General features: G+C 45.0%; 1 protein-coding gene across 1 annotated transcript; it reads right to left on the minus strand.

Moving 5' to 3' along the window:
• Nucleotides 1-699: 699 nt before the first annotated feature.
• LOC142582855 (cytochrome P450 3A8-like) lies at nt 700-27,899 on the minus strand. Its single transcript, XM_075692939.1, has 14 exons — nt 27,635-27,899; nt 21,039-21,135; nt 20,079-20,131; nt 18,778-18,874; nt 17,582-17,698; nt 16,704-16,792; nt 12,292-12,437; nt 11,187-11,302; nt 9,471-9,615; nt 7,206-7,366; nt 5,902-5,993; nt 5,576-5,719; nt 1,568-1,730; nt 700-1,022 (listed from the first exon to the last, which is right to left on the minus strand). Exons 1-14 carry the CDS (start codon nt 27,700-27,702, stop codon nt 933-935), a joined length of 1,578 nt encoding a protein of 525 aa, XP_075549054.1. The 5' UTR covers nt 27,703-27,899; the 3' UTR covers nt 700-932.

The raw sequence follows: 27,899 nt of genomic DNA on the forward strand, positions 1-27,899 counted from the left end.
AGTAAGTTTGTAAGTAAGTAAGTGAGTACGTAAGTAAGTAAGTGAGTTAGTAAGTAAGTGAGTACGTAAGTAAGTGAGTAAGTAAGTTTGTAAGTAAGTTTGTAAGTAAGTGAGTAAGTGAGTTAGTAAGTAAGTGAGTAAGTGAGTTAGTAAGTAAGTGAGTAAGTGAGTTAGTAAGTAAGTGAGTTAGTACGTAAGTAAGTGAGTTAGTACGTAAGTAAGTGAGTTAGTACGTAAGTAAGTGAGTTAGTACGTAAGTAAGTGAGTTAGTACGTAAGTAAGTGAGTACGTAAGTAAGTTAGTGAGTAGGTAAGTAAGTGAGTAGGTAAGTAAGTGAGTAGGTAAGTAAGTGAGTAGGTAAGTAAGTGAGTGAGTGAGTAGGTAAGTAAGTGAGTGAGTGAGTAGGTAAGTGAGTGAGTGAGTGAGTAGGTAAGTGAGTGAGTGAGTGAGTAGGTAAGTGAGTGAGTGAGTGAGTGAGTGAGTGAGTGAGTGAGTGAGTGAGTCAGTCAGTCAGTCAGTCAGTCAGTCAGTCAGTCAGTCAGTCAGTCAGTCAGTCAGTCAGTCAGTCAGTCAGTCAGTCAGTCAATCAAACATGTGTCTGTATAAGAACCACCCATTCGAATGAAACCGACGCCTTCATACTATTCTTCCCTTCCATTTCTCACGCATCAAGCCCAAAATAATGCCACGAACAAAAGGTGCAAGCGTGAAACGTTCCCTATATTGTAGGCACACGTGTAGAAAAAAGACACAATTATAAGTAAGAACAACAGAAGTGTTCTGAGGCGCTGAACCGCACTTTCTGTTACAGTCATGGTATTATCTTCACTGTGAAAATCTGACGTAACTTTTCTAAATTATCATGCAAAAAAATCAAAGTAAATAAGTAAAGGCGTTGGCGTCTAAATAGCCTTTAAATCAACGTGGATGTTTTATTTGCTTGTAGCAGCACGTTTGCGGACGCCAACTGTTATGTCTGAGGAGGATATGACGCCAAATCCTTTAAAGAACTCCAAAGGCACCTGAAAAAAAAAAAAGGATTCTCCCTTTAGTACACTGACACAATTCACTCGATAGCAGAGCAGTTTTAATCATTCTCGGGTGGATCTCAGATCACTGCCATAGATAGCAACGATAAGCCACGCCGACGACCTTACTGAGAATTACGTGTGGAAAAGCACCCTAACACATCTTTTAGATCAATGACGAGCCGCGTTCCGGGGAAGAAGAAAGTTCAACTGAACATTCTCGGCAAATGGCACACAAACATTCAAAGCACAAGCAATCGGAACATCCTAGCCATTTAAAATTCTTGCCAACTACACACTTGCGGTTATCGAGCCCATCGACAAAAACTAATACAATAATTCATTTGTTTCGATTCACTTCCTTCCCTTGAATAAAATCTCTCGCTCTTCATTCACTTCGGCGACTAACGTCGTGCATGCGACTACGCAGCCATTGTTACGGCGCTTGTGTTGCTCCAGGCGCAGCCAAGGAATTGTTTCATTCGATTCTGCAGTAGTTAAGAACACGCAAGGAGTATGACACCTTGAAGGGATCGTACCTTTGTTTTATCTGTGCGCACAAACTGCGCGATGCGGACGGCGTGCAGGACGGCCATCTTGGCGGCGTGTAGACCTAGTCTCATTCCTACGCAATTCCTGGGACCGGCTCCAAAGGGCAAGTACGTGTAAGGCCGTATGTTTGCGGCGTTCTCTCCCATGAACCTGGATAGGAGGGAATAGAATTTGGATTATAGGGTTTTACGTGTCAAAACCACTTTCTGATAACGAGGCACGCCGTAGTGGAAGACTCCAGTAGTTTGGACCACCTGCGGTTCTTTAACGTGCACCTAAATCTAAGCACGCGGGTGCTTTCGCATTTCGCCCCCATCGAAATGCGGCCACCGTGGCCGGGATTCGATCCTGCGACCTCTTACTCAGCAGCCCAACACCATAGCCACTGAGCAACCACGGCGGGTGAAGAATAGAACTTCAGTTGTTGCTGTAGTGTTATCAAGCACGCGTGATGTAACGTTATCAAACCCGCGTGCTGATGTATAGCATAAGCAAGACAGATTACACGTGTCGCACTCTTGCTATCATGTCAAGTCATGTGACCCTTTTCTGTTTCGTTATAAAACTAGCAACACCAAGCAATAAAGCGTTCTTTGACCTCCCACTACCCGCCGGCTACGTTCACTTATTTCAGTTGCCATACACGGAGACGTCAAACCAAGGATAGTCAGATTTTTTTAATATCACAAATCGAGTTAGCACTGCATTCGCAAATGAAGTGCCTCGAAAACCACCATTGTGTGCTATATATATATATATATATATATATATATATATATAGTTATGGCTGAGGAAATAATGCTGGCACCGGTAGTGAAATGAAGAAAAAGTACGACGTACGTTGGGGGGCGGGGGGGTAAATAAGCACAGTATATTTGAGTGACGTTCCGGCTGGTGGCCCAGCCGAAACATCGGTGAACTGTGCTTACGCCGACGTACGTCCTACTCTTTTCCTATATATATACCGTATTTATTCGCGTATAACCCGCACCAAAATGTGAAAAAACGCGTTTAAAAAGTGGGGGTGCGGGTTATCTGCGAATTTTTTCCTTGGGAGGGGGGGGGGTCGGCTTCACCGCAATGTGCGGCGGCCTCCCCGTGTAGTCCGCCATCCCCATCCCCATCGTCATCGACGCTTGTCAAGCCGATGAAGGGCCAACGAAAGGCCAGCATTGTTGAGCCTCGTGTTAGGCGCTGTTTAGTGTACTTACCCCAGTTTGCACTGTTTGCCTGCTTTGTTTTGGCATCATGAGTGCGACTCGACGGCAGTGTTTCACAGCGAAAGAGAAGCTAAAGATTATAGCCGCTGCCGAAGAAATCGGCAACAGAGCTGCTGCAAGACAGCATGACGTCGACGAGTCGTGCATTCGCGACTGGAGGAAGAAAAAAAGAGTCTCGAAGCAACGAACCGGAACAGGCGAGCGTTTCGGGGTCCGAAGACTGGCGCGTACCCCCACCTCGAGACGCAGCTTGCGAAGTTCATTGAGGAGCAGAGAAGTCGTGGCCACGCTGTTTCGACTGAGATGGCGCAAATGGAAGCCCTGAAGTTGGCCCGGGAATTGAACATTCCACGTGAGTTTCGTGCAAGCCGTGGATGGCTTCAGCGCTTCATGCGAAGACATGGATTTTCTATGCGGCGGCGAACAACCATGTGCCAGCGGCTTCCTGAAGCCTACGAGGAAAAGTTGTTGAACTTTCAACGATATGTGATCGCACTTCGGAAGGAGCACAGCTATTTGCTGTCTCAGGTGGGAAATGCTGATCAAACACCTGTGTACTTTGAGATGCCGATGGACACGACCATGGAAAAAAAGGGCTCCAAATCAGTCGGCGTGCTGACCGGCGGAAATGCCAAGCTGCGCTGCACAGTCATGCTATGCGCTTTGGCTGACGGCACGAAACTGCGCCCGTATGTGATTTTCAAACGCAAGACGCTACCTAGCATTCCACTGCCCCCAGGAATCGTTGTGCGTGCGGAAGAAAATTCGTGGATGAACAGTGGCCTAGTCGGTGACTGGCTTCGAGTAATCTGGGAGCGAAGACCAGGTGCCTTGCTGGCACGCCGGTCGATGCTCGTACTAGATTCCTTCAGAGGCCACTGCACTGATGCGGTGAAGGCTCGCCTTGCCGAGACCAGCACCGACCTCGTCATAATACCTGGCGGCATGACGTCCATGCTACAGCCACTCGACGTGTGCCTGAACAAGCCGTTCAAGGCACACGTGAAGCGGCTGTATGCCCAGTGGATGGCCGACGGCATGTACGCCCTCACACCGACGGGACGCGTGCGAAGGCCTGATATTCCATTGCTGTGCCAGTGGATCGTGGATGCGTGGAAAGCGATACCGGCCGATTTGGTGCGCAAAAGCTTTAAAAAATGTGCGATCAGTAATAGTCTGGATGGTTCCGAGGACGACTACGTCTTTGAGAGTGGCGATGAAGCCTCGGATGGCAGTAGTGAGAGCGGCGACGATTAAGAATCGGATAAGCAGTGACGTGGTGGCGGTCGTTTGAATAAATGTTCTGAAAACGAAATGATCACTGAGTGTGAGTTGCATCTTTCTAGCGCTCATTTTTTTTTTTTCAGGTAAACGTGCGGGTTATACGCGAGTTCTTTTTTTTTTTTTTCCGCCGAGTTCAAAGTTAGGGGTGCGGGTTATACGCAGGGGCGGGTTATACGCGGGTAAATACGGTATGTGTGTGTGTGTGTGTGTGTGTGTGTGTGTGTGTGTGTGTGTGTGTGTGTGTGTGTGTGTGTGTGTGTGTGTGTGTGTGTGTGTGCGCGCGTGCGTGTGCGTGTGTGTGTGTGTGTATTGTCACGTGGTGGTTGGTGGCGTTGAAAAACACAGTAGCAATAGTGTGAAAGACAAAACGAACTTTTATTGGGCGAACCTGTGCCCACAAGAACAGGCTACACTGATAACACAACGATAGCGGCGAACACGGTCGGCGATCGTCGAAAATCTGATCAGCGGATCAAGCGCGTCCGCTTTTGTACATCAGTCGTCGAATGTTCCAGAGCAATCGCTGGGACTCGCGTGCCTTCTACGAAGTTCTACATTATTCGCGTCAAGCACACATGCGATCAGATTACACAAGGTTCGGTCACAGACAGCGGAGGGAAGCATCGATAACATTCCAGAAGCTTCCGATACATGCAGGCGCGTTCTGCGCTGTACGAGAACATTTGTTAAGCGGTGAAACATGTCACCCGATAAAGACAAATAAGTATACGTGTCAATATATATATATATATATAATGGTGGTTTTCGTGGCACTTGTGCACGAACAGGGCTGAAATACTGTGGGAAAATCACTCGTAACCTCGGTTCACGCATGAAATTCAGTTATGGAAGTACGGTTAGACTTGCGATGCAGATTCGGTGAGATGAGCACATGAACACAACTTCGTGCCTCTGTGTACCTGTTCTCATCTCGTATCATCGTCTACTTGCGTTACACTAGAAGTGATCAAATGTCATTGAACAGTAGATGTGTCCGGGCACTCCTGAGACATTCCGTGATGAACCTTCGTTGATCGATTCAAGCTTTCATCTTGTTGAGTACTTCTGTCTTGTTTGCACTACACTAGTATTTCAGGATGTTAGGCGCAAATATATTGTTCCTTTAAAAATACCTTTTATTTTATTCCGCTAATACAATATGATTATGTATTCTAAGTCGGTGTCATTTAAAAATATGTTCATAAAGATTGAAAAAGCTCGTGATCCTCTATTCAAGTTCAAGACCACAATCCAGATTCCAGGAGTGTCATAGCCGTCATGTGACTCCATGCAGGCCGCCTGTCTTCGGAAACGCACTATTAAGAAAAATTTTTATGAAGACAAAAAAGTTATTTAAGGTACTATGCGTTATAATTATTTATTACCGCTTAATTCTTTTTAGTCCATTGTGAGCAGAAGAAACAAAAGCTTTTCGAAGTATTAAATAGTAATCGTCACCGTAGTGTCTGTACGTAAAAACTTGGCACTGACCTTTCTGGACGAAATACATAGGGGTCAGGAAAGTACTCGGGGTCGTGGTGCATGGCGTACAAAGGTACTGCGATCACGCAGCCCTTTGGAATCTTGATACCCGTGTCACCGAGCACATAGTCCTGGGTCGTTTCTCGCTCGAGTCTGCATAGAGATGGCCCAGATCGTTTCCGCAAGGAACGAATACTCCTTCATATCTTCCGATTTCAGTTGCAAGAATCTGTATATTATTACTTCGGAATATAGTTCAACAACAGCTGCAACAGTAGCGTAAAAAGGCGATTTGATAAAAGGCGATTCAGTACACATGTTAAAGTAAACCTAACCTTGACGCTGGCGGGAACATCCTCAGCATCTCCGATATTACTCCATGCAGGTATTCAAGCTTCGCCACAACTTCCATCGCTGGATATTCACCCTGGCAAATGGAAAGAAGAAAACATACCGTATGGAGCCTTGAACGATGAACACTGCTGCGGTACACGTTGTTCAATGCTGCTCCGACAACGTGAAACGAGGCGCTGTACATACAATGCATAGTGAATGTGCACTCTATTCCTCCAAGTGAAATTTCATTATTCTACTACGGAACATCGCGATTCATCCATGTTTTCAAGAGGAGCATCAGAGAAACGTTAGATAGAGCAAGAAAATTACAACTTAAACGCGTTTAGAAATGTAATTCTTCCCCTACCTTTCTGTGTCGAATAGCAATTACCTTTCTTCAACAATGACCTCTTATTTTGCCGTCACGTGCGGGAAGTATTCGCCTTCTTTATAAGGATAAGAACACCTAATAGCTTGCTTAGAGTAAACACAGTGCCTAGTTTGTATCTATACATCTCGCTTCCGTTTAACCACTTCTACACCTGACTTCCGATAGTTTCCAGGCTGCTTATTTCCCCTTGTGCTACGGAAAAACTTACTGTCAAGAAGTACAGTACCGAAAATCAAATGCCATGACCAACTTCTATGCACAGCCACCGCCAAACTTAATACCAACGCAGACACATTCCTAACGGTTTAACTTGGACAAACATTGTGCGTAACGAGCAAACATTAAGTGTTTTGGAGAGAATATACATTAAGCTAGAAAATTCAAGGCAACCCATCCATAAATCACTTGCAACCCTCTCCCCTCATCCCTCTCCCTATAGTATGACGGCGGCTGTACACAAAATGAAATTGGCGAAATGGTGCCTTTTTGTTACTATGTAAACGATCCCGCGAAACCGAATCATTCCGGAGAGCAGGATATCTGCTAAGGCAGTCGATAGAAGCAGCTTCTTACCATTGCAGGTCAGACAAATCGAAAACTAACATTTGTTCCAAGATCCAAACATTTTGCATGACGCTGTGACGGTGTTGGTATGGTACACGGTTCTTACATGTACAGTTTTTATCTACCATGACTTTTTCTTTCCGCTTTGTCAATGCTGCTCAGCCTTGATCTGCATACATACTTCATCTATCCGGTTCTGCATTCCCACTCCTTGCCATAGCCCGTGTAACCGCGTATTCAACCAGCGAAAAAGAGTCCTTTACTTCAGCACCATAGTACTATATCCTAAACAAATGCATATCTGTTTAAACAAACATGGCTACATTTTTAACGTGCAGATCAACTTACGTGATTTTTAACGCAGAGGTCGACTTCCTCCCTAAGCTTCTCCTGGACGTCCGGGTTCAAGGCTAACATGTAAAGCGTGAAGGCAACCAGGGTCGATGTCGTTCCTTGGCCCGCAATTAAAAACATGAAGCATTGGGCCATGGCTTCCTCTTCGCTGAGTGCTGGGGGAAGCAAGAAAGCCAAAGAGTGCAACAGCATTACTAGATGCAGATGCAAGATTTAACTTTTATTAAGATTATTTGTTCATCTGGCCCGCTCTAGAACGATAAGCCGCACTGTACTATATGCCTGAATTTCACACCCCGTGATAGAGAATGCGTGGAGCGTGGAGTTCGTGGATGAGCGAAAGTGGTAATTTATAACAAAAATAGCGAGCGATAACCTAAAATCACCCTGAAAACAAGACGAAGTCATGGTTGCCATTTCTATGAACGGAAAACATACACAATCAGTTAGCGCCGCTTGAAACATTAGAGAGCTAGGATCAAAAAGTGCGCTCAGAGGTAGCCGCAAGTTTTCTGAACGCACTTCATTGCCAGTTTAATATCTGCTTTTCGGTGTGGGTGATAATCGCTACCTTAGTAGCGGCTCTACGAAATAGCACTGATAGATTAACGGTAGAACTATGGTGGCATTTGAGCCGGACGACGCTTCTGACTACAGGGGATGGGTTTCTGTGTACCTGAAGTTAAAACAGACTGCAGACTGGAGGAATGAACTTAATTTTATCAGCCTTTCCATAGAAATGCAGACCCAACACGTATGTTCCCTTGGATGGACTACTGCCAAACAACTTTCCATATTTTCGTATCGTTAAAGATGTTGCCCCAAGATACGCCAGACAGAGAACTTGAAATGAATTTCTTTATATACAGCCTAATTGGGATTTAATGGAGTAGTTGATTCCAAGTCACAATTTCTCTGCTGCTTTCCACGGATTTTCAGGCACTGTGTAGAACTTCGAGAAATGTTTAAGTGTCGCTCGGCATTATGCACACCACTGAGCTCTTCATGTGATTTTTCACATTTCGTCATGCTCCTCTTTCAATCAGGATGCTCAGCGTTGGTTAATTAACTAATAAGAACTTAGTTTCGGTAATTAGCCGGTCGACTGAGTAACTGGTTAATGTATTGGCTGATTGATTTATTCATTGATTGCTTGATTATTTGCTTGATTGATTCATTTATTGATTTTAGTGTCACAAAGCAACACTGACGCTTTGGGAGACGCTGGAGTGGAGGGCTCCAGCTAAATTTTGCCCAGCTGGATTTCTTTAACGTGTACCTAAACCTAATTGCCTGTCTGTTTGTGTGTGAGGAGGAGGATATGGTGTTTATTAATGCAGCGAGCGAACATTTCTTGAACTTCTTTAATTGCCCCCCTCCCTTTTTCTAATATTTACTATGCCATACGTAGCCCCTAAAAGTTACAGGAAGTAGTCTTTAAAAATCAGTAGAGACAAGGGCAGCTACATCAATCCCGCGTGCACCAGTAATAGTTGTGAAGATTATTGTACGACTTGCTCTACAAAAAGCTCGTGTTTCATTCACGTAGGTGTCGTTTATTAGCAAATATTTTAATAACGCAACTTACGGTATTTCGCTATTCCTTTACGCAAGAATGTACCTGCTATGAGGAATTCTCATAGCGGTACATTCTTCTAAACGTCCCCACATAGTAGGCTTTTCACTTTGCAAACATATTCGGAAGTGCGACGTCCATGGGTGAAAGACTAGCGCAGGCGGACGAACCTAGGCACTTCAAATACCACAACGTCTTATCGAAAATCCGGCGGAAAGGAAAGAAAGTTAACCGGTAGCTTCTTTGTGAATCAGAAAAAAAAAAGACGGATAGAAAGAAAGAAAACCGAGCAGAGGCCTTATCGTTGCGTTGTGCGGTTGTGCAACAAGGTTCAGGCGAGGAGTCGTATATTTTCAGTCTGGTCTTGCAAAACATTTTTTTTCTTCATAATGAGTGCCTTAAACAGTACAGCATCAATTTGCGCTGGCAATCCACAACAGGAAATGTTTAACTTCTGCCAATTGACTGTGTACTTGTTAAATCTATACGACCACGTTTCCCCGAATTAGACCGAAGCAGGAGCACACTTTGCCTAACCTCAATTATCATCTATCTTTGGCATCAGGTAACACCTTAGTCGCGTCAATGACTCTGCCTGTTTTAATGTATCACGGGGTGCATCCTTCGTTCTCTACTAGATAAACAGTGGTACAAAAACTCAAGTAAAAGCAGTGTTAACGTACCGTTTGACGGAACGTCCTCTGTGTCCGCCAGCTTCGAATCTACGTCGAATATTCTTTCCTCTGTATCAGCTACTTCCTTTGAAGTGTCTCCCGAATACGTGCCTTGCTGGCAGTCAATCATATGCTGTAGGAAATCATCTTGCCTCTAAAGAAAAGAGAATACAACCAGGTTTCCTTTAAAAAAAAATACCTTTCCGCTCTATGTGTGATCTACGTGCGGCGCAGGGTAACACTCCTATGGTTAACACTCTACACATACAAAAATAACCATGAAAGCGAATGGGATGATGGCCATCGCGGTATTGCTTAATTGATAAAGCATCGCACACACGATGCGTAAGATGTGGATTCGGCTTCAACCTGCGGCAAGTTCTCTTTTGTGCACTTTCATTTATCTCTGCACTGTTGTTTCTAGACTTCCACTGAGTATTTCTCTATGCTTTGTCTAGCTCTATTGACAGTTTTTTTCGTGTGATTGCGACTTTTCTCAAGAGTAGCATTTCGGTCAGAGACTTGAATAATGAGCGTATCTGCTCCAGAAGTGCGAAAGTGCTTATTGCAGGTCTCCTTAGTGGTTCTCCCAACGCTCTGATTCTTCCTACGAAACGAGTCCTAAAGAATTGCCAACTTATGTGCCTAGGTTCAATCAGTCGTAAAAGCTTTATCTGATATCCTGAAATATCAATGAAAATTCTGCGAAAGTTGTCTGCTTGTTTCTCAACGCGGCAGGGGGAATATAAGTTAAAGGCAAGCAAGATTCGCGACCACGAAAAAGCGAATCTCAGAAGTGATGACCTCACTTTTTTTTCTTTCTCAATACGATTATCAGCAGCATAAGGTTTTAATGTGTCAATTTATGCGAAAAGAGCCACCCAGTGCTACAGCATTCACGACTTGTCTTCTATCTGCGGTGTTGTACTTACCCTAGCTACTGCGTACACTGAGTTGAAGCTTGCAGCATGGGGATGCTGTTGAATTCAAGATTAAGCAGGAAAATCTCCATAACATGAAGTACCAGTGAAAATTTTTTAGCCTTCCGGAAACACTACTACTCAACACATAATAGGCTATGGCACAGATGTGATCTCCTTGCTGGCTTCCTTGAATCTTCAAGGGGTAAGGGAAAGAAGCGCAAGTTCAATGCGTGGAGAGCTGTGTCAGGCGAATTACAGGTGGAAAAAAGACAATATATTTTTAACACTGCGACGTAGCTGCACTAGTCTGCGCCGTGAAGACACTGTAAGGAGAGATACTGCAGGGAGAGGAGAACCTCTTTTATGGTTGAGAAAATTCCTTTCACCCATATATTTATTTCATTTGAGCACCCCACTTCTCCTGATTCATAGTATATGCGCTGGAGTTCAAGATTTGCAAGAAGCAAGTCTTCCCGTGTACTCAGGTGACAAAAAAATTTAACGTATTGTTATTATATTTTAACATATTATTTAACATATTTTGTCTTTGCTGCATTTCACTACAGTGCTAGCTCTGTTAGAAGGATCTCCATGATTTAATGTGGCGTTTCCAATAACAAGGGCGGGAAGAAAGTCTCAACCAATTTATGGAACACAGCTATAAATGCACTTTCGTCTGCTCTCTCAGATTTAACTTACTAACCCCACTGAAGGTGCAATTTAGCATCGTGATCTACGTACCGATTAATCACGCGAGTAATCTTCCGCGTACGTGTGATGGTCGACTACTGCAGGTACTTACGATCTTTGTATCAATGCGGCCTTTAATGACACGCTGGCACAGGCTCCGAAAGTATTCAAGGGTGTCTGGGTTGAAAAACTTCAACCTGAAGAATTTTGCTACTCCTGGCAGGAGAACTGTGGAAAAACGAGGGAATTGTGAAGAGGTGTTCTTATGCGGACATGCGGGCTATGTACATAAAGGTATGCATGCCACAGCACATAAAGAATTGTCAATATATGGAAGGACGGAGCTAAGTTAAGTTGAGCGACACACTGCCTCGCTTGAAAACTGCAAAGCTTCTAAAATTGCAGCCGAACTAATTTTTGAGCTAAGCGATGAAACATAGCTATTAGAAGAGAGGGCACGGATCAACAGATACAAAGATGAAGTAGACATATCTGTGAGCGTGTGGTAGTTTGCGCCCCTTTTCTATTAAGTTCCAAGTTTGCTTGCCGCGTGATGCCACCGCATCACGGAGAAGTTCGTACAAGGTCTACGTAGCTTTGACATGCTGCCCAGTATTGGCCAAAAAATTTCGCGACGCATAGAAATCCTCGTAAAATTATGAAGAGTACAGGAACGTAATTTGGAAGGGGTACATTGTAGACGCTACTAAACATGGGCGAGCGGGTCTTGTTCATGAAGAGGACAGAAAAGTAATAATAATATTTGGGGTTTTACGTGCCAAAACCACTTTCTGATTATGAGGCACGCCGTAGTGGAGGACTCCGGAAATTTTGACCACCTGGGGTTCTTTAACGTGCACCTAAATCTAAGCACACGGGTGTTTTCGCATTTCGCCCCCATCGAAATGCGGCCGCCGTGGCCGGGATTCGATCCCGCGACCTCGTGCTCAGCAGCCCAACACCATAGCCACTGAGCAACCACGGCGGGTGACAGAAAAGTAGAGTTGATAATCATTTTGTGCGACTATTGGAAAATACGGGCAGGGCTCAGGGAAAGTAGCGTTAGTAACACGGCCAATTGTAAACGGAAACAATGGGACAGTAGAAATAATGGTGGGTGTCATTCACCGGCAATGTTAGTCCTAATTAAGGGAAGGTATTACGCGGGCTGAAGCACAAATCAACGCGTTCAGGACCTACACGGCCAATATACTCACAGTGCACGATGAGCGACACTGAGAAGTCCTTGCCGAACACCTTCTTGGCATAAGTGACGAAATCATTGGTCTGGTCAGAGTGAGAATCCAAGCGGGTTCCAAAAGCGTAGCGTGCAATCAAGTCCAAGGTGAAGTTACCAAAGAAACTGCAGTTCCAATCACGCATGAATTAGTGCTAGCAGCGACAGACACATTCGAGAAACGATATCAACAATGTGGTTATTAGCACTGCAGTGTAAGATTACGCACGTGACTAAATCTTATTCTAGACAAACCGTTTTCGATCTACACCCAACCTGCCTAAAAGAGGCGAAGAAGCAAACTTCGACATTTCTTGCGTCAGCGGTCTTTTAATCATGGGGTTTTACGTGCCAAAACCACTTTCTGATCATGAAGCACGCCGCAGTGGGGGACTCCGAAAATTTGGTTCACCTGGGGTTCTTTAACGTACACCTAAATCTAAGTACACGGGTGTTTTCGCATTTCGCCCCCATCGAAATGCGGCCGCCGTGGCCGGGATTCGATCCCGCGACCTCGTGCTTAGGAGCCCAACACGATAGCCACTATAAGCAACCACGGCGGGCATTGCGTCAGCGGTCTCTTATACCAATTAAAGCCATTCATAGGTGAACTTCACACAACCATTAAAACAATCGGTAAACAGTTTATTTATAGCGCAGCTCTCAAGCGCCCGTTCTTGCGGCGCGCATGCGCGTTGTCCCTCGTAACCGAGCTAACGAGCACAGCGAAGTATGAAAGCGAACGCGGAGAGCAGCAGGATATGAAAGACGGCGATAGCGAATAGAGCGCGAAGATTAAAGCGGAGGAGCAGGATGCCGCGTAACCATGAGGAGGAAAGCAGAGGAGGAGGGTGTTGCGAAAGTATGAGGGAAAAAAATTAGTGCCGCGCAATACAGGCTTTTGCGGCGACGATGGCTACAAGATGGCGCCAGAGTAGCGTGCGTCGTCTGCATGGAAACAAAGCGCTGCGTGAGCGGAGGTCTGTGCAGCGGCTGCTGTGAATCGCGCCCACGCGTTATCCAGGCGCTGCCTCTCATGACCGCCCGATTAGTGAAGCAGATGCGCCACACTTCGCTCCGTTGGTCCGCGCCAGCAAATATATCGCAAAATGAAAACACGTTTAGAGCTGCACCCAAATTCAGCATTAGGGAGTATCGTAATCTTCTGTGAACTTCTTTTTTACCATCTCCGGCCACGTCACCGGATTTTCTGCTTCATAAACCATATAACGATTTCGTATTAATAACTTTATGATTCGACCAATATCATCATATTTGGATTGCATAAAAATGATGCGCGGCGTTGTAGTTTCTTTTGCTCGTTCAATGAGCACAATAAACGTACCCTAAACTACATGCATTTGGAACGTTCTGTTCTTTTCTTTTCTTACTTTCAATGTCATCGTGCACCACATGTGATCGTACTTTGTCGCAATTTACATTTTTAGAATAATGTAAACAAGCCATATGATGCCGAACAGGCCCTGCGAAATTTTTCATTTCACTTCCTTTTAGAAATCGAAAATACTCACCATCCTATTCGATATTGAAGAGTCGTTTTTAGATTCACAAGTTTTAGTATTCCAATACCCCTTTAAACTTTTTATTGTTGTGATCATGCTCCGTAAAGATGAAAATAAAAGGAAGCGTGAGAAAGAGGGAGGACGCGTCGAGTCACCGAATCATTTGCCGCATTCTCTTGCGGCGAAACTAAGGTGACCGTCTTTAAATGTATGGCTGCTGTAGCTGTACGACAGTAAACTTCATTGATATTTGGGTAAGAAACATTTCTTTTTCAAACGTGCCAGACAAATTTCAACCACCTCCTGACAAAGCTTGCGCATGTGCCATGCGGACAAGTCGATAGCACTCTGCAGCATTTCGCCACAGGGCAGCATAAACATTACTCTGCTAAACCTATTAGCGAACCATTAAAAAGTTTAACGCGACAGCATTAAGGGCCCTGTATCGCAGAATATCCGGCGTCGGACGTCGTCTCGGCAAAAAGATTTTCGAACCACCCATGCCCAAGCCCTCCATGTGGCGCAAGGAATTTTGTGAACTAATTAAATTTATCAAGCTAAAATAAGTAGAAAAATCGTAAAGTACGACTTACACACAGCCTACAGACACCATAGCGTCGAATTGTAATTTGACTGTGGCAGAAAACATAATTATGTTACGCCAAAACTCAAAGAAACCCCTTTTTCAGCGTTTCTACCATGCATGGGCCGGCCACGACGTCCGCCATTCGCGCGGGCCGGCGCGGGCCACTGAGCGGCGCGCCCGTTTTCTTGCAATGCCCCCAGCTGGCGCTTGCTTCCATCACATCGTACCGCATCACGGCCCACACAATAGGCCACGTTTCTACCAGAGAGTCCGCCTTCGTACATAGCGTTCGAGGCCAGCGTTTTCCGGTAAACATCACAGTTACATACGCCCCGGTTGCCAGGAAGCGTAAGGAGCAGACAGGGATCTTTGAATGCTATCGCGTTCCACTCTTAAAGGCGAGTCCTCCAATTTTTTTTTATTTATCCGAAACGCAACGTGCCGCGCCAAACGGATTGTCCCCGCCAGCCAGTATATCGCGAAATGAAAGCACGTATAGAGCGGCGCTCAAATTTCGGATTAGGGAGTATCGTAAGTGTCGGTGGATTTTTTTCACAACCTATCGCAAGAAAGTTCCGGTAGAAAGCAAAGATAATGATTGAAATACAGCGCTAGCTTCCTGTGTATCCGCTCAAGTTCTGTTTAGCTGCGGCTTCTGCATGGAACTCTTTCTTGCTGCACCGCCTCCCCCACCCCTACACCCCTTTCATTTACATGTAATTGGCCCAGCAATCATTACGCAATCAACGATTGGTCTAGCTTGGGCCCTGTCTCCGTGATCGGCCCACCAAGCAGACGGGCAATAACCCAAGGTGGAATGCAAAGAACACTTCGCTTTCACAAAGATATCGTGCGCTTGGAGGCGTACATTTGTTGCAGTGAGGACTGAACTGAATTGTTTGTTAATGTGCCCCGACAACAGTGCACGTGTATTCTAATGGTGCACAATGACGAAAAAAGTGAACGCAATAAGTAATCAAGATCGAAATACTATAACATACAGGAGTAATTGAATACTATTTTCTTTAAACACGTGTGTCACGTACGAAAATGTCAGCATTGTCATTATCGCTCACGGTGCTAGATAAGCATTGCAATAAAATTATGAGACAGATTACAAATTTCGTGAACAGTGCTCAGAGACAAACGATACAGTGTTCAGAGAAATGCTCGCGAATGCGCTACCTCGTATTGTCGACAGACCATGGTCAGAACAAATTTTAGTCTGCCGACCTCATAAGCTGTCGCAGCATAGGGCTACGAATGCACTGTTGTAGTTCTCACGGACCATAAACCTGCACAAGCGATTCCAGCAATGCCAAATGTTAACTTACCTTGTGCTGTGAACATTAGCGATTATGCACATGCGCTGTCTCTCTCTCTCTTTCTTTCTTTCCTTCTTATCTTTTACGTCTCCCTCTCCGACCCCACCTAGTGTAGGTTAGCAAACCGTATTTTTTATTTGCTTAACCTCCTTACCTTTCCTTTCATCTTTCTCTCTAAAAACATGAATGCGTTAAAATCTACTTTTCGGAAACAAAAATTGCAGGAAGATAAAACGTACAGGTAAGTCTCTTTTCTTGTTACATTGCGTAATCAGTCACTGGCACATCTTTAGATGTAGTACATATGCCTACTTAAGAAGTTTCGTTATACATGTGTATGTGCTGTCGTGCGCCGCTGGAAACGTGCGATTCATCGTCTACTCCCTCACTCCCCCTCGCCCCCTCATGGCACCACATTTCTCCTCCCACAACTTCACAACTCCCTCAACGTACGCTCACAATTCCTTTAGCCCACCCTCACCACCTGCTCGCACTCCTTCGGAGAGGCGGTTCATTGAATGATGGAATGGATTGTAGTGGACGCTTCCCCCAAAACACATCTGCTGTGTGCGCTCTTTCTCTAGCTTCGTCCCGCTCTCTAGCACCAACGAGCCCAGACTACACGCTCGCATCTGAGTACGAGCGAAACCACTGTCCCATATGAAACTGATTTTGAGTCATGCAGAGCCTGTCGAGGTGAAAGGAAAAGCAAGGTTATTGTGCCTTTGATGAAACTTCAGTCTACATCAAATTATAACAGTATCGCCAATCTTTATCACCAATAAAAACATGCGATACCTCAACCGTCTACTTGCTACATGCCTAAGCACAGCCACTAATGTTCAGTTTGTGATGCTGATTTACGAGCAGAGAAGGAAAATTACGGATGATAGCGCTGACAGTATCGCAGTACAATCACAACTACGATAGTGCCTACTTGGCTCTATTGCTTACGTACTGTCCCAGTTCAAGATCTCGTTCTTCCTCAGCTGCCTTCTGAAGATGATACATCGTAGACTTGGTGCAGGCTTCGATTTGGTGCTCCATCTAGAGGACAGTGCCAACGCGGCAGCAAACAAAGTTATAAGCATCGTGCTTCTCGTAACATGACAAACTACTTTCGGAAACACTGTCGCTTGCTCAAGAGTCATTATGGGCCTTAAACAAAGGCGATAAAAATATGCGCATCAGCAAGATGGCTGCTAAATCCTTCAGTAAACAGGACCATTACGCTGCCGAGCACTCGATTAGTATTGTAGCTGCCATCGTAGTGATCAAATTTTGACATGGCCTAGTAGATGAGCACGTCCGTGCCAGGATATTTCGACACGACAGATAAAGTATGGCTCTATAATTTTAAGTAGTAGTGCTCTGCGCCTCAGGCAGCGCCCGTGATACTTTGAATCCTGTTATGTAGTCTAAGAACACACCATATTTTCTAAAATTGCAAATTTCGAGTAACAGCAGGTATTGACGGTTTTGAAAGATGCCGCTTGATAACGAGACTTCAGAACTTTAAAGAATGCTTCCATCTTTCATTTTTCCACTAAACGAGGAAGTAGAAGTATTTAGGGGCGCTATTTTCGGACGATCCCTTTCGAGGTTACTTTCACTTTTACACGACTTGAGCAGGAAATGTCGGCGTCTGATAGGGGCGACGTATGATAGGGCCGACGGCGTTCCTGCAACGCTAATAAAATAACATGCTTGGCATTGTGGCACGAGTGTTGTCGGTCGTAGACGCCGACGCGTATGTCGCTAGTTATGCGAAATATCGCGAAATGAAAGTATCCACGAAAGTGAACATCCCTGCAGAAATGCGGACCCTGTGCTTACCTTGCGAAGTTTTCCAGAGGTAAACGCTGGCGAATAGTACTTTCGTATCGTCTTCCATCGAGGGTAAGGGATCACACTAAGCATGTAGTCAAATAACGGCTCGAAGAAATTAACGCTCTGCAAAGGAATTCACAGAGCAAGCGCTGTGAATGTGTCTAGTGCTTTTGTCAGTGTCTAATACTCAGCGAGAATCTCGCAATGCCGCACCAACTATCTCAAGGCTAAATTTCGGCTAGACAAGCATCTTGAAAACGCATCTTGAAGCTGTTTATGAAACTTTTTTTTTAATTTTCAATAATATACAACACAGCAGCAGTCAGCTGTAGCACATGTGGAAAATTTAATAAAATATATATACCAATCGATACACCAAGCTATTATTAAAGTACATCACGAAGCCGTTTTCCATGCAATTTCACAGCCTAGGGGTAAACTCTTGGTCCCGCAGTCATGTGCATTTATACCCAAGCGTACGCAACCTGCACGAGGCACAACAATATAAACTACACCTATCCTGGCGCAAAGCTGAATTGGGCTGTCTTTAAACGGGTTGGATTCCTACAAAACTTGCCTGCATCCATACCAAGCGCGGTATTTGCGCAGTCACATTCCAAAACATTAACGCAATTTTGGCTTGATGCATCGAAAAGCAGGGTCGCCAAAACCAATATATATGCAAGATATTTTTTATGTATGCTTTCAAGTAGGCCTTGAAGTAGAACTCCATCAAAAACAAAATTTTCAGACATTTCGTGAGCATTTAAATCAGGTATTGCTTCCATATATTCCCCAGAATAGATAGGTGGGAGGGGGGACGTATCAATCTATATTTTTTTCACTCAAAGTATTTTACAGAAAATTGTCTACAAGACCCACGCAGTATTCTGGCCTGCCAAAACGTCGCTCATAAACAAATGCCGAACACTATGATAATGCGAGCCACCGCTACGCCAAGATCATGACACTTGTTCAGCTTTTTCAAGGTGCTGCTTGGATTTGTCGTGAAGAAATAATAAAATTGATGCACGCAATAGTTTTTACAGACTTTTGTATTCACATACCACGTTACATAGCAACGCTGGATTTCATAAAATAACATCGTGCATGTGGTCTCCCTCAAGTAAGCGGATGAGATCCGGAAGCGATTCACTGTGACCATGATAATTTAACCAAGAAAGCAGATTAGCTGTACTTACGCGTCTGTTGGGAAGGACAAGGAAGTCCTTTAATAGAATTTGCTTGAGGAGTTCAGGCTCTGCTACAAAGAGCGACGGCTTTCCACTTTCAAACATGCTGCGCCAGCCGCAAAAAGAAAGAAAGGCAGATGACGTAACGCACAAGAATATATCGCATCACAGTAAATGCTCCTTGTGGCTCACTTATTGAAGAAGCTGTCCCGTGTCTATTATAACAACGGATACAATTCGTTCAATAAATGCACAACCATCGTCGACACTCCAATAACCTAAAAGGACCAATTGCACTTCTTCACACTATAGCATGGCAGAAATTAGGCTTTGGAACAAGAAACGTGCCAGCATTGGCATGTCATACGACAGCACCAGACCCGAATTCTGTGAGTCTACTGACGGTCATTTTTAAGGTATTCAGTATCAGCGAGTGAACTATACTTTTACGCACGCAAAAATTTTGCTAATGATGTACATATAGGCTAAATTACTTAGCTTCCCAGGTTCTCGCATGGACTTCCAGAAGAATACACCCTGGAAGTGTACATGGTCCTAACGGTGTACGTACACGCGTACGCACCGGAAGCACCAGTGCTGTCCTTAACGAAGAAACTTCTATACTCTTTTCTATTAGGTTAACGTAATAATACTACACGTGATTTTCACCACAAGCTTAGTCTAGTTAACTGGAAAATGCTTCAGTGTCTCCAACAGCTCATACGTCTTTTCAAAGGACACGATGACGTACACGGTTAAGTCAACCACGTTAAGGGTAACTGTGAAAAATAATGTACGAAGAAAGGTCTTGCGCTTTTCTCTTCACGTAGGACTTGAAAGGGACACATGTATGTGCAAGTTGCTGCGCTCACGATACTTTCGAAGCATATGTTGCCCACTCAAGGCTCCGATAATCCTTAGCCATTTACCTGAATGGACCGATTTCCCTTTTCCTTAACAAAGGTGCACGGCTATCGCGAAGACAAACGGAGCCAATGCGCCCTGCGATGTCTCTGCTAGGCATCCAGTTTCATACGAACTCATTGAAAGCTCCGGAAAGTGAAGCGGACTCTCGGCTTCATCCTCCCAAACTTTCAAGCCAGAGGAGTTTGATGGCCGCGACACCAGGCAAAGAACTGCGATGATTTTAGTGGCTTCGTTTCTTGAGGCAAAGGCATTATGTCCCACTTCAGTAAGAGGCATTTGGTAACAATGGTAGCATTGAAATGGGTCGAGAAGAGGAGGGAGGTTTCCTTAATCATTTCACAACATTATAATATACTTTGACAGGTAGCTTTCCGGCAACTCACCCGTAAACTCTTCCATACTTCTTGTAGCGCTCTAGGTCCAACTCGTGAAAAGGCTGCGCAAGGAAAAAGTCTGCTTAACGAATACTCGCCAACGACGCTTTTTATTTGCCCTTACATCATGAAAGGATAAAAATACAGGTATGTACGCACGTTATACCTGCGACCAGACACCAGAAAGATGAAGCAGTCATTAAGCTTAGTGATGGACATCTACGGCTTTGTTTGTTCTTGATATGAAGTATCTCCGAATAAGGTTAACAATACGAGGGCACCACTCTCTTAGCTAAATGTCTGACAAAAACAAAATTTGTCGGAACTTGCATAGAAGCAGAAAGCGTTAGCATATAATCTGCCATAGGAATATACCCTTTAATGACCTATTGCTAATTGCCCGTGAAATTAGCGCACTTTGTGTCCATCAAGACGTTCGTTTTATTGCTGTGATGTTTTTATTGGCGAAAATATAGGTCTGACAGACGAGTTCTTCCCCGATTTTCATAAAAAAACCCATGTCCGCTGATTATCAACTAGGTGAAGAGCAGCTGGCTATCTCCTCTACAATACTGAAACGTACGAAACGTGAAAACTAATTATCCACGCATTCTCTGATATCAATGAGAAAAATTCAGATTTTCAGGCTACGACTACATATGCAATTTTCACCGAGAAAATATTAGTATTGAGACAGATTTTCCGAAAAAATGCTACAACTGATATGAGATAGAAGTTTGAATAACAGAAACTTCCCGATTTTCTGAAGTAATAAGAGCTAAAATGCTTAATAATGCAAGCTTTATGTTTTCCTACAATAATATAATATAGAACGCTGATTGCTGAGAACTTAATACTTTGCCAGAGTAAAATCAGGAGAATGCTGAATAACAGAAACCGTGTTTTCCCAGTGCTCCAAAATTACCCAGGCTAATGATTGATTCAAAGAGATGCAAATCTTTCATTCACCTTTCTTGTGATCCTGAGCATCGGACCAAAAATCAGGGCGTAGCTTTCATGCGGAACATTCTGTTTCTTCCAGTGGTTTTTATATCTGGATACGCGACTGCAAGGAAAACAAGATATTTGTTTCAGAGTATTCGGCTAAACACTGCCAGATGACGGTGGCACAAGTTCCGTTGTCCCTGCCCAAGTCTTCGGTATTCCGTCATTACAATGGCTCTAATACTCATGTCATGAAATTAAAAGCGACAGCTTCCGCTTACAATGTTACTGAAAACAGTCGGCAGGGAGTAGTTCTGGCGAATCCATAGAATTATCGCTGTAAAATTTCTTGAACAGCTGGTTACTGGTGTGCTGGCCTTCTGCAACGCCCCCATTCCTTCCTTCATTCCCTAATTATTTCGTTCACTCATTCATTCGTCCAAAAATGAAACTTCTCAACGCAAGCACTTTCAACAATGCTATTCTAAGCGTAGCCGGCATCCAGTATAAGTATTCGAACATTCAAGCAGAAATGTTGAGCCGTTTGCTTACAGAAACAATTTCAAAATTAAACGCTATTTCAGGGTTTTAATTCAAAGCTTCAAACGTTCTGATGACAACTTAAATATGTTCTGCTGATTCCACCAATAAACCTACAACTTCAAAGTTTCTCCAGTGTTATTTTCCCAAAGCCACATATTTCTACGAAGCTTTATCAATACGCCTAGTAGTTAGCAAACGGCTAACGTCGAGAAGCACTTGAGTTAGCAGATATTTGATAATTACCTACGGCGCCCCCGAAGATCATATATATATACATATATATATATATATATATATATATATATATATATATATATATATATACATATATATATATATAGATATATATATATATATTTATATATATATTTGTAAGAAGCGCTTGTCCTCTTCCTTTCTGTGTCCTTCTGGCCTGCTTCGCGCTGCACTAAACATTATAGAAAACCGAAGCCAAAACCAGTACCCTTCTTTCTAAGTTACGTTTCTAATTCATCGGTCACCTGTTCTAAGCGCTTGTGCCCGTGCTTTCTGTGTCCCTCTGTCCTGCTTCACCCGGTACCACTTGACATTAAGACCCTAGAATTCTGAAATTTCTTCAGCGTGTTTTAACCAACTCGTGAACTATTTGTACGACGTTTTATTTTGATAGGCTCCTGAGTTCGTAAACAGGGAGAGTTTCATTCTTGCGACAAGCATGAAGAAAAACAATCAGCACAAATTTTTTGAGTTTGTGCGGTGTTTCCAAAGCGGCAATAGCTTGTACATTTGTCAGACATGTTGCTCTCTCGCCGCCTCCCACCCGCCTATCCTTACCTCTCACCCCCCCCCCCCCAACACTCGCTTTACTCGTAAAAAATTTAATTCTGCGGTTTCACGTGCCAAAACCACCATTTCATTACGAGGCTCGCCGTAGTGAGGGACTCCAGATTAATTTTGCCCACGTTGGCTTATTTAAGTTGCAACCAATGCACGCTACACGGGCGTTTTTGCATTTCACCCCGCACCGAAATGCGGCCGCCGCGCGGGGATTCGAACCCGCGCCCTCGCGCTTACTAGCGCTTAACACGGCGGGTCGCTTTATTCCTACCGAGTTTCGTACTGATACACATGAGCATTCTGTAATAATACCCTGTTAAATAACATATAGAATTAGAGAGCGTAAATAACGGATATTCACTAATGTCCCCCAACTCGACTAACTAACGCGTGCACACTTAACCCTGACCACACTGACATACCCAACAGGGTACCTGGTAGCGAAGCTTCCATAGATACGTTCGAAACATGGCGGTTCACCGGCGGTTCGTGAGGCTTAGCGCCGCTTATGTGCCGAGGGAACACTTCCGCCGGAAGAAAAAATAGTGTGACGCCATATCCGTTAAGCAATTCAGAGCCACTCGGCTCTGTGTATGTGGATGAACAGCGGAGCTGCATATATGGTGATAAATATGTTGATAGAAAATAAAAGACGCCTACATTAATGAATTTCGTTCTTTTCACGATTTCTTTTTTTTTTTGCTGGTTTAATAAATTCCATAATGAATGCTTTTTTTTAATTTTTAACCATCTCTTGTTTCCCTCTTTTGCACTGAATATTTTGGTCACCAAGGTGACTATCGCTTTATGATCGGTATGATATACGTCCAGCGGCTCTGTGGTGGCACTGGAAAAGTTTTTGGCCAATGTGAGGTCTATACACGACCGATGACGCGTCGTGGGCACACTGATGTTTGTGTAGCACTGAATGCCGAACCTTTCCAAGAGAAACGCCACGAACCACTATCCGTCCGGCCGAGACACTTCTACGTTGAAATCACCCACAATTACGATGGGAAAGGAGTCGGTGGGGGTGATGCAAGCAAAGGTGCAAACGTATGGCGTTTGCGGCCGTATCTTCGTCTCTATTACGTGCCGCCCGCCGTCGCCGCGCACACTCCCCCTTCTGTTCACGACGGTGTTCTTCGTAGGCGCATTGTTCTTCCGCAGTCCACAACGTACGCGGCCTACCCACTGTACAGGTGGAAGGGAACTGAGGTAAGGTTACGTGGTTTGCCTATAGAGCCCGTGACGTCAAACCGCAATCCACAGTGAACAGTGTCTATTACGGTTTTACTTCTTTTATTACGATACTTATTGTGTCGCAATACGTTTTGACAATTGTCACGATTAAACGCAGCAGGAGCATACCCGGCGATACGCTATCGCTATATGCTTCAGCTCTTTTAGCTCTGGGGTGGCCGCCATCTTTTTTTTTTTTTTTTGCCTACGCACACAAACCACCAGAACCTAGCGTATAAGAGCTCTGCTGTAAAACAGAAGCAAAGTCATTGGTTTTCTAAAAGGCGGAAAATTTGTTCTGACGGCCTGCCATTAAAGCTCTATTTTCAGATGCTCCGTGTTAAGAACGGCCCAGCTGAAGTGCAAGTGTTGCCAGCCAGTTGCGACAACGGGCGTCAACGTTTCCTAGAGTCCAGCCGCAAACCTCTAGCCACGGCGTCACTAAATCGCCATTGTGACTGAATGAGTTCGGCGGGCCAACTATTGTTACCGAACCCACCAACGCGGACCTGATCTGCTATGAGTGGGGGAGTTGCCGCGGGAACGTCGTCGGAGGCCCCTTCCCACGCGCCGACCAAGACGCAAGACAATGGCTACCCGGTCGCACTGCGAGGGTCCGCTCCGAGTTCTACGAAATCCGTGTGATGTCGGTTTCGGACCGTGAACCTGTGTGTGTGTGCGCGCGCGCGCGTGTGTTTGTTTGTTTGTTTGTTTGTTTGTTTGTTTGTTTGTTTGTTTGTTTGTTTGTTTGTGTGTGTGTGTGTGTGTGTGTGTGTGTGTGTGTGTGTGTGTGCGTGCGTGCGTGCGTGCGTGCGTGCGTGCGTGCGTGCGTGCGTGCGTGCGTGCGTGCGTGCGTGCGTGCGTGCGTGCGTGCGTGCGTGCGTGCGTGCGTGCGTGTGTGTGTGTGTGTGTGTGTGTGCGCGCGCGTGCGTTTGTGTAAACCGTCCCGCGGAGAGGCGGCGTGTTTACGATGGCTGGACGAACGTTTCCGCCACCTTGGAATCGGGGGAGGACCGAGTGTTTATAAACGGCTGTTGTGCGGATGCTCGATACACTTTCTTAAGCAGCCATGTTAGACTGAGACACTCTCTCAAGCAGTCGTGTTAGACTGACGTACTTTCTCTCGCAGTCATGCTAGACTGATAAACTGCATGTAAGTACTGTAAATGAACCCTTATTCCTCGTTCTCGATGAGAAGCAGTCCTTCCCTTCATCAACGTCCTCAGGGTGGATAAGTTGGACGAGGGCATGGGCCAGCTACCTTCTAATTCATGCCGGACTCCAATCTTGACAACGGGTTGCGAAAGATGGGATTGAGTCACCAATCCTGACACCCGCCATTCGACTCGATGGGCGTTTCGAACTTTCTGCGCGGAAAGCGACACACCAAAAGGTCAGCAGCATGGGTGCTGTTATTGCACCCCTGCACAGGACGCTTTATTTTGAGGCCTACGAACAGTCGGATGCCAAGCCCGTCGGCCAGCGCAGTCGCACGAGAACGGCTAAAGTATAAACAAATAATTATCTGGCGGTCGTAACTCGCTACTGTTGACTGTAGACGTTAAGAAACGATGAAGCCGCCCGCACCGCCAGAATTCAGACTATCGTTGACAAGCAAAACACAACGTGTGAGGGGAGCGTATAGTAAGGAGCGCGCCTTTCTGCACACTTCAAGAGCTGCATTGCAATGCAATTGATAGCGGCGCCAACGCCTCCTTCTATAGTGGGCTGTGATAAATAGGTAGTTAGAGGTGTCTTGTTTTTTTTTTTCTACTCACGAATATATAAAATTGAATAGAAATTTTATATTCGTAGAATGAATCAAACTGTGTCGTGCTTAAATTAAAGAACGATTTTTCTTTCTCAATGTTGGTTCCCTGCTCATTGTCTTTCGGCCATTTCTATTGTTTGTTTTTTCCACGCATATATCCCGACTTTCTATATGTAGAGATCTTGAATTGTATTGATTTCCATGTGTGTTTTTTCTTTGTGTTTAAATAAGCTACGGTGTTATATATATGCATCCCTGCGTCTAACCTATGCACTGCACGTCTGCTTTTAAACGTGTTTACATAAACCCGGGTATTAGATTGAACCGATAACTATAGCCATATAGGCTAACAGTCCCAATATTTCTGTAATCACTTTAACCTGTGTTCATTGACAAAAAACTCCAATTTGATAGTCGCGCTTCAATCGCTGCTCCCATATCCATCCTTGTTCTTGTCGGTGACAAGTGGTTCTGAATCGCTTTTCGGCCGAAGCTTCGCGACCAATTTGGATCGACCTTGTGCCCCACCATTCCGCTAAATTTCATTGCATTAACCCCAATCACTCTTAATACACCTATATCAACATTTGGATAGGACATTCGCAGTAGACGCTTGGAACGGACATTCTTCACGCGCATGTACTACAGTAATAGCTTCTCTTATAGCTGAAGGATATTGCAAAGTAAGAGCTCCAAGAAAACGCAATGGAAACACTCATTACAATTACTAAAAAAATATGGAATTTTACGTGCCAAAACCCCGATTTGATTATGAGACATGCCATAGTGGGGGACTCCGAAAATTTGGACCACCTGGGGTTCTTCAACGTGCACGCAAATCAAAGTACACTGGTGTTTTCGCATTTCGCCCCCATCGAAATGCGGCCGCCACGGCCGGGGTTTCATCCCGCGACCTCGTGCTTAGCAGCCCAACATCATTACACTCACTGTGTCACGGCTAAAGGAAGAGCTACTTGTAATTAGTCACGGTTTTCTCAATGTTGTTTTACGAACTGCATTGCGGTGACAATCAGTTCTTGTATTTCTTTTCATTTTCAATCGTTTTTCCCTCGGTCATTGATTAGGATGAAGCACCGCGCCTATTCATATATGTATCGATCAGTGATACATATGGCAACGAATAAACAGGATCGAATAAAGTGGAATGCTGCGCTGGGCCACCCGCCTGGAAGTCGATATTGTGCCGCCAACGCCGGTTTCGGCTAGACAGGAAGCGGTGGAGGGTGTGGGCGAGGGCGCTGCTGTAGCGGCGGGAATCCCGTGCCGCTTACTTCGATTATGCGCCACGGCCATCCATTGTGCGCGTGCGCTGCATGAGGACAGGCAGCGCCGCAAGTGGCCCCAAGGTCACGAGGCGTGCATGTCGGCACGTGTCAACGGCGACCACGCGGTGACGAAATGCCGCGGTAACGCAGATTATCGCCTCAATTCTTTTGAGTATAATTAGAGTGTACTAGACTACGGTACATCTTATACGCGAATCCGGAGAAGGTGCCACTCCGGAATGATGCGTTCACTGCGCAATTCAACACGCCGCTGCATTATTAGGGCGCAAGGTCTGATCGCCGACTCGTGCCGTCGGAGATATGATTGGGAATGGAGAATGACAGCGCGGTCATAATCTTGCCGTTTACTCCATGCCACTTTCGGCTGCAACAGCTCTCGGAATGTGCAATGTCTCTCTGCCATTTCGGTCCCAACGTTGGCGTTTTCCTACATGATCTCACATTTTATAGCTAGAATTGCACGCCTCACTGTATCACATCGCAGCATGGGGTATTACGAATAGTACTGCAGCAACACATCAGTGGCGTAGCAAGGAATTTTTTGTGGAAGCGAGGGGTAGGCAGACGGGTGCTGTGCTGACGCACATCGCTTTATGCCAGGTATCCTAGTTCGCAGAAATTTAGGGGACGGGCTTCTTGCCAGGTATGCCCCCACCCCTCTCCATGCCTACGCCCCTGCACCACATTATGTAAACCTCAGTATATGGCCACTTATTCAATGTTGGTTAAGTAACACGCCCAGTAGCTTGTTACCTTGGTCGCATTTCCTTAACTCTAGTGTTTAGTGACGCACCTACGCAGATTAGTAGCGAACAGCAGACTTACTATATAGTATGTGCTCCACGCACGGTAACTTCACCTCATAGTTCATCAAGACTACACCGCGGTAACATATTGGCGCATTTCATTACAATGTAGACAAGAGATGGATATTTACTCACAAGTAGAGAAGAACTGCCAGCGTCAATATCAATACAACCCAGTCCGGTATTCCGAAAAGCACAGCCATCTCAGTTCAGGGCCGTAGCAGCACCTTTTCCTCGTAAGAAAATCCGGTCCTCGCCAATGTGCGAGCCGAAGTGCTACTGAAAAAGTTAGCGCGCCAGCGTCACATTCAGAGCGTCGCGCCCGCGTTCTCCAATGTGCGCACTGACTGATGCGCCGCTCCTATCTTTTGCTCCTTCCTTTTTCCTTTCTTTTTTGTCT

This window comes from Dermacentor variabilis, chromosome 5 (assembly GCF_050947875.1).
Source record: "Dermacentor variabilis isolate Ectoservices chromosome 5, ASM5094787v1, whole genome shotgun sequence".
NCBI lineage: Eukaryota > Metazoa > Arthropoda > Arachnida > Ixodida > Ixodidae > Dermacentor > Dermacentor variabilis.

What these genes read in the sequence shown, in the direction of transcription:
- LOC142582855 (XM_075692939.1), bottom strand. Translation starts at nt 27,702, where the DNA reads ATGGCTGTGCTTTTCGGAATACCGGACTGGGTTGTATTGATATTGACG. An exon ending in CTGGCAGTTCTTCTCTACTT is followed by an intron (nt 21,136 to 27,634) that starts GTGAGTAAATAT and finishes TTTTCCTTGCAG; the next exon opens with TCGCGTATCCAGATATAAAA. An exon ending in AGAGGACGTTCCGTCAAACG is followed by an intron (nt 7,367 to 9,470) that starts GTACGTTAACAC and finishes TGCTTCCCCCAG; the next exon opens with CACTCAGCGAAGAGGAAGCC.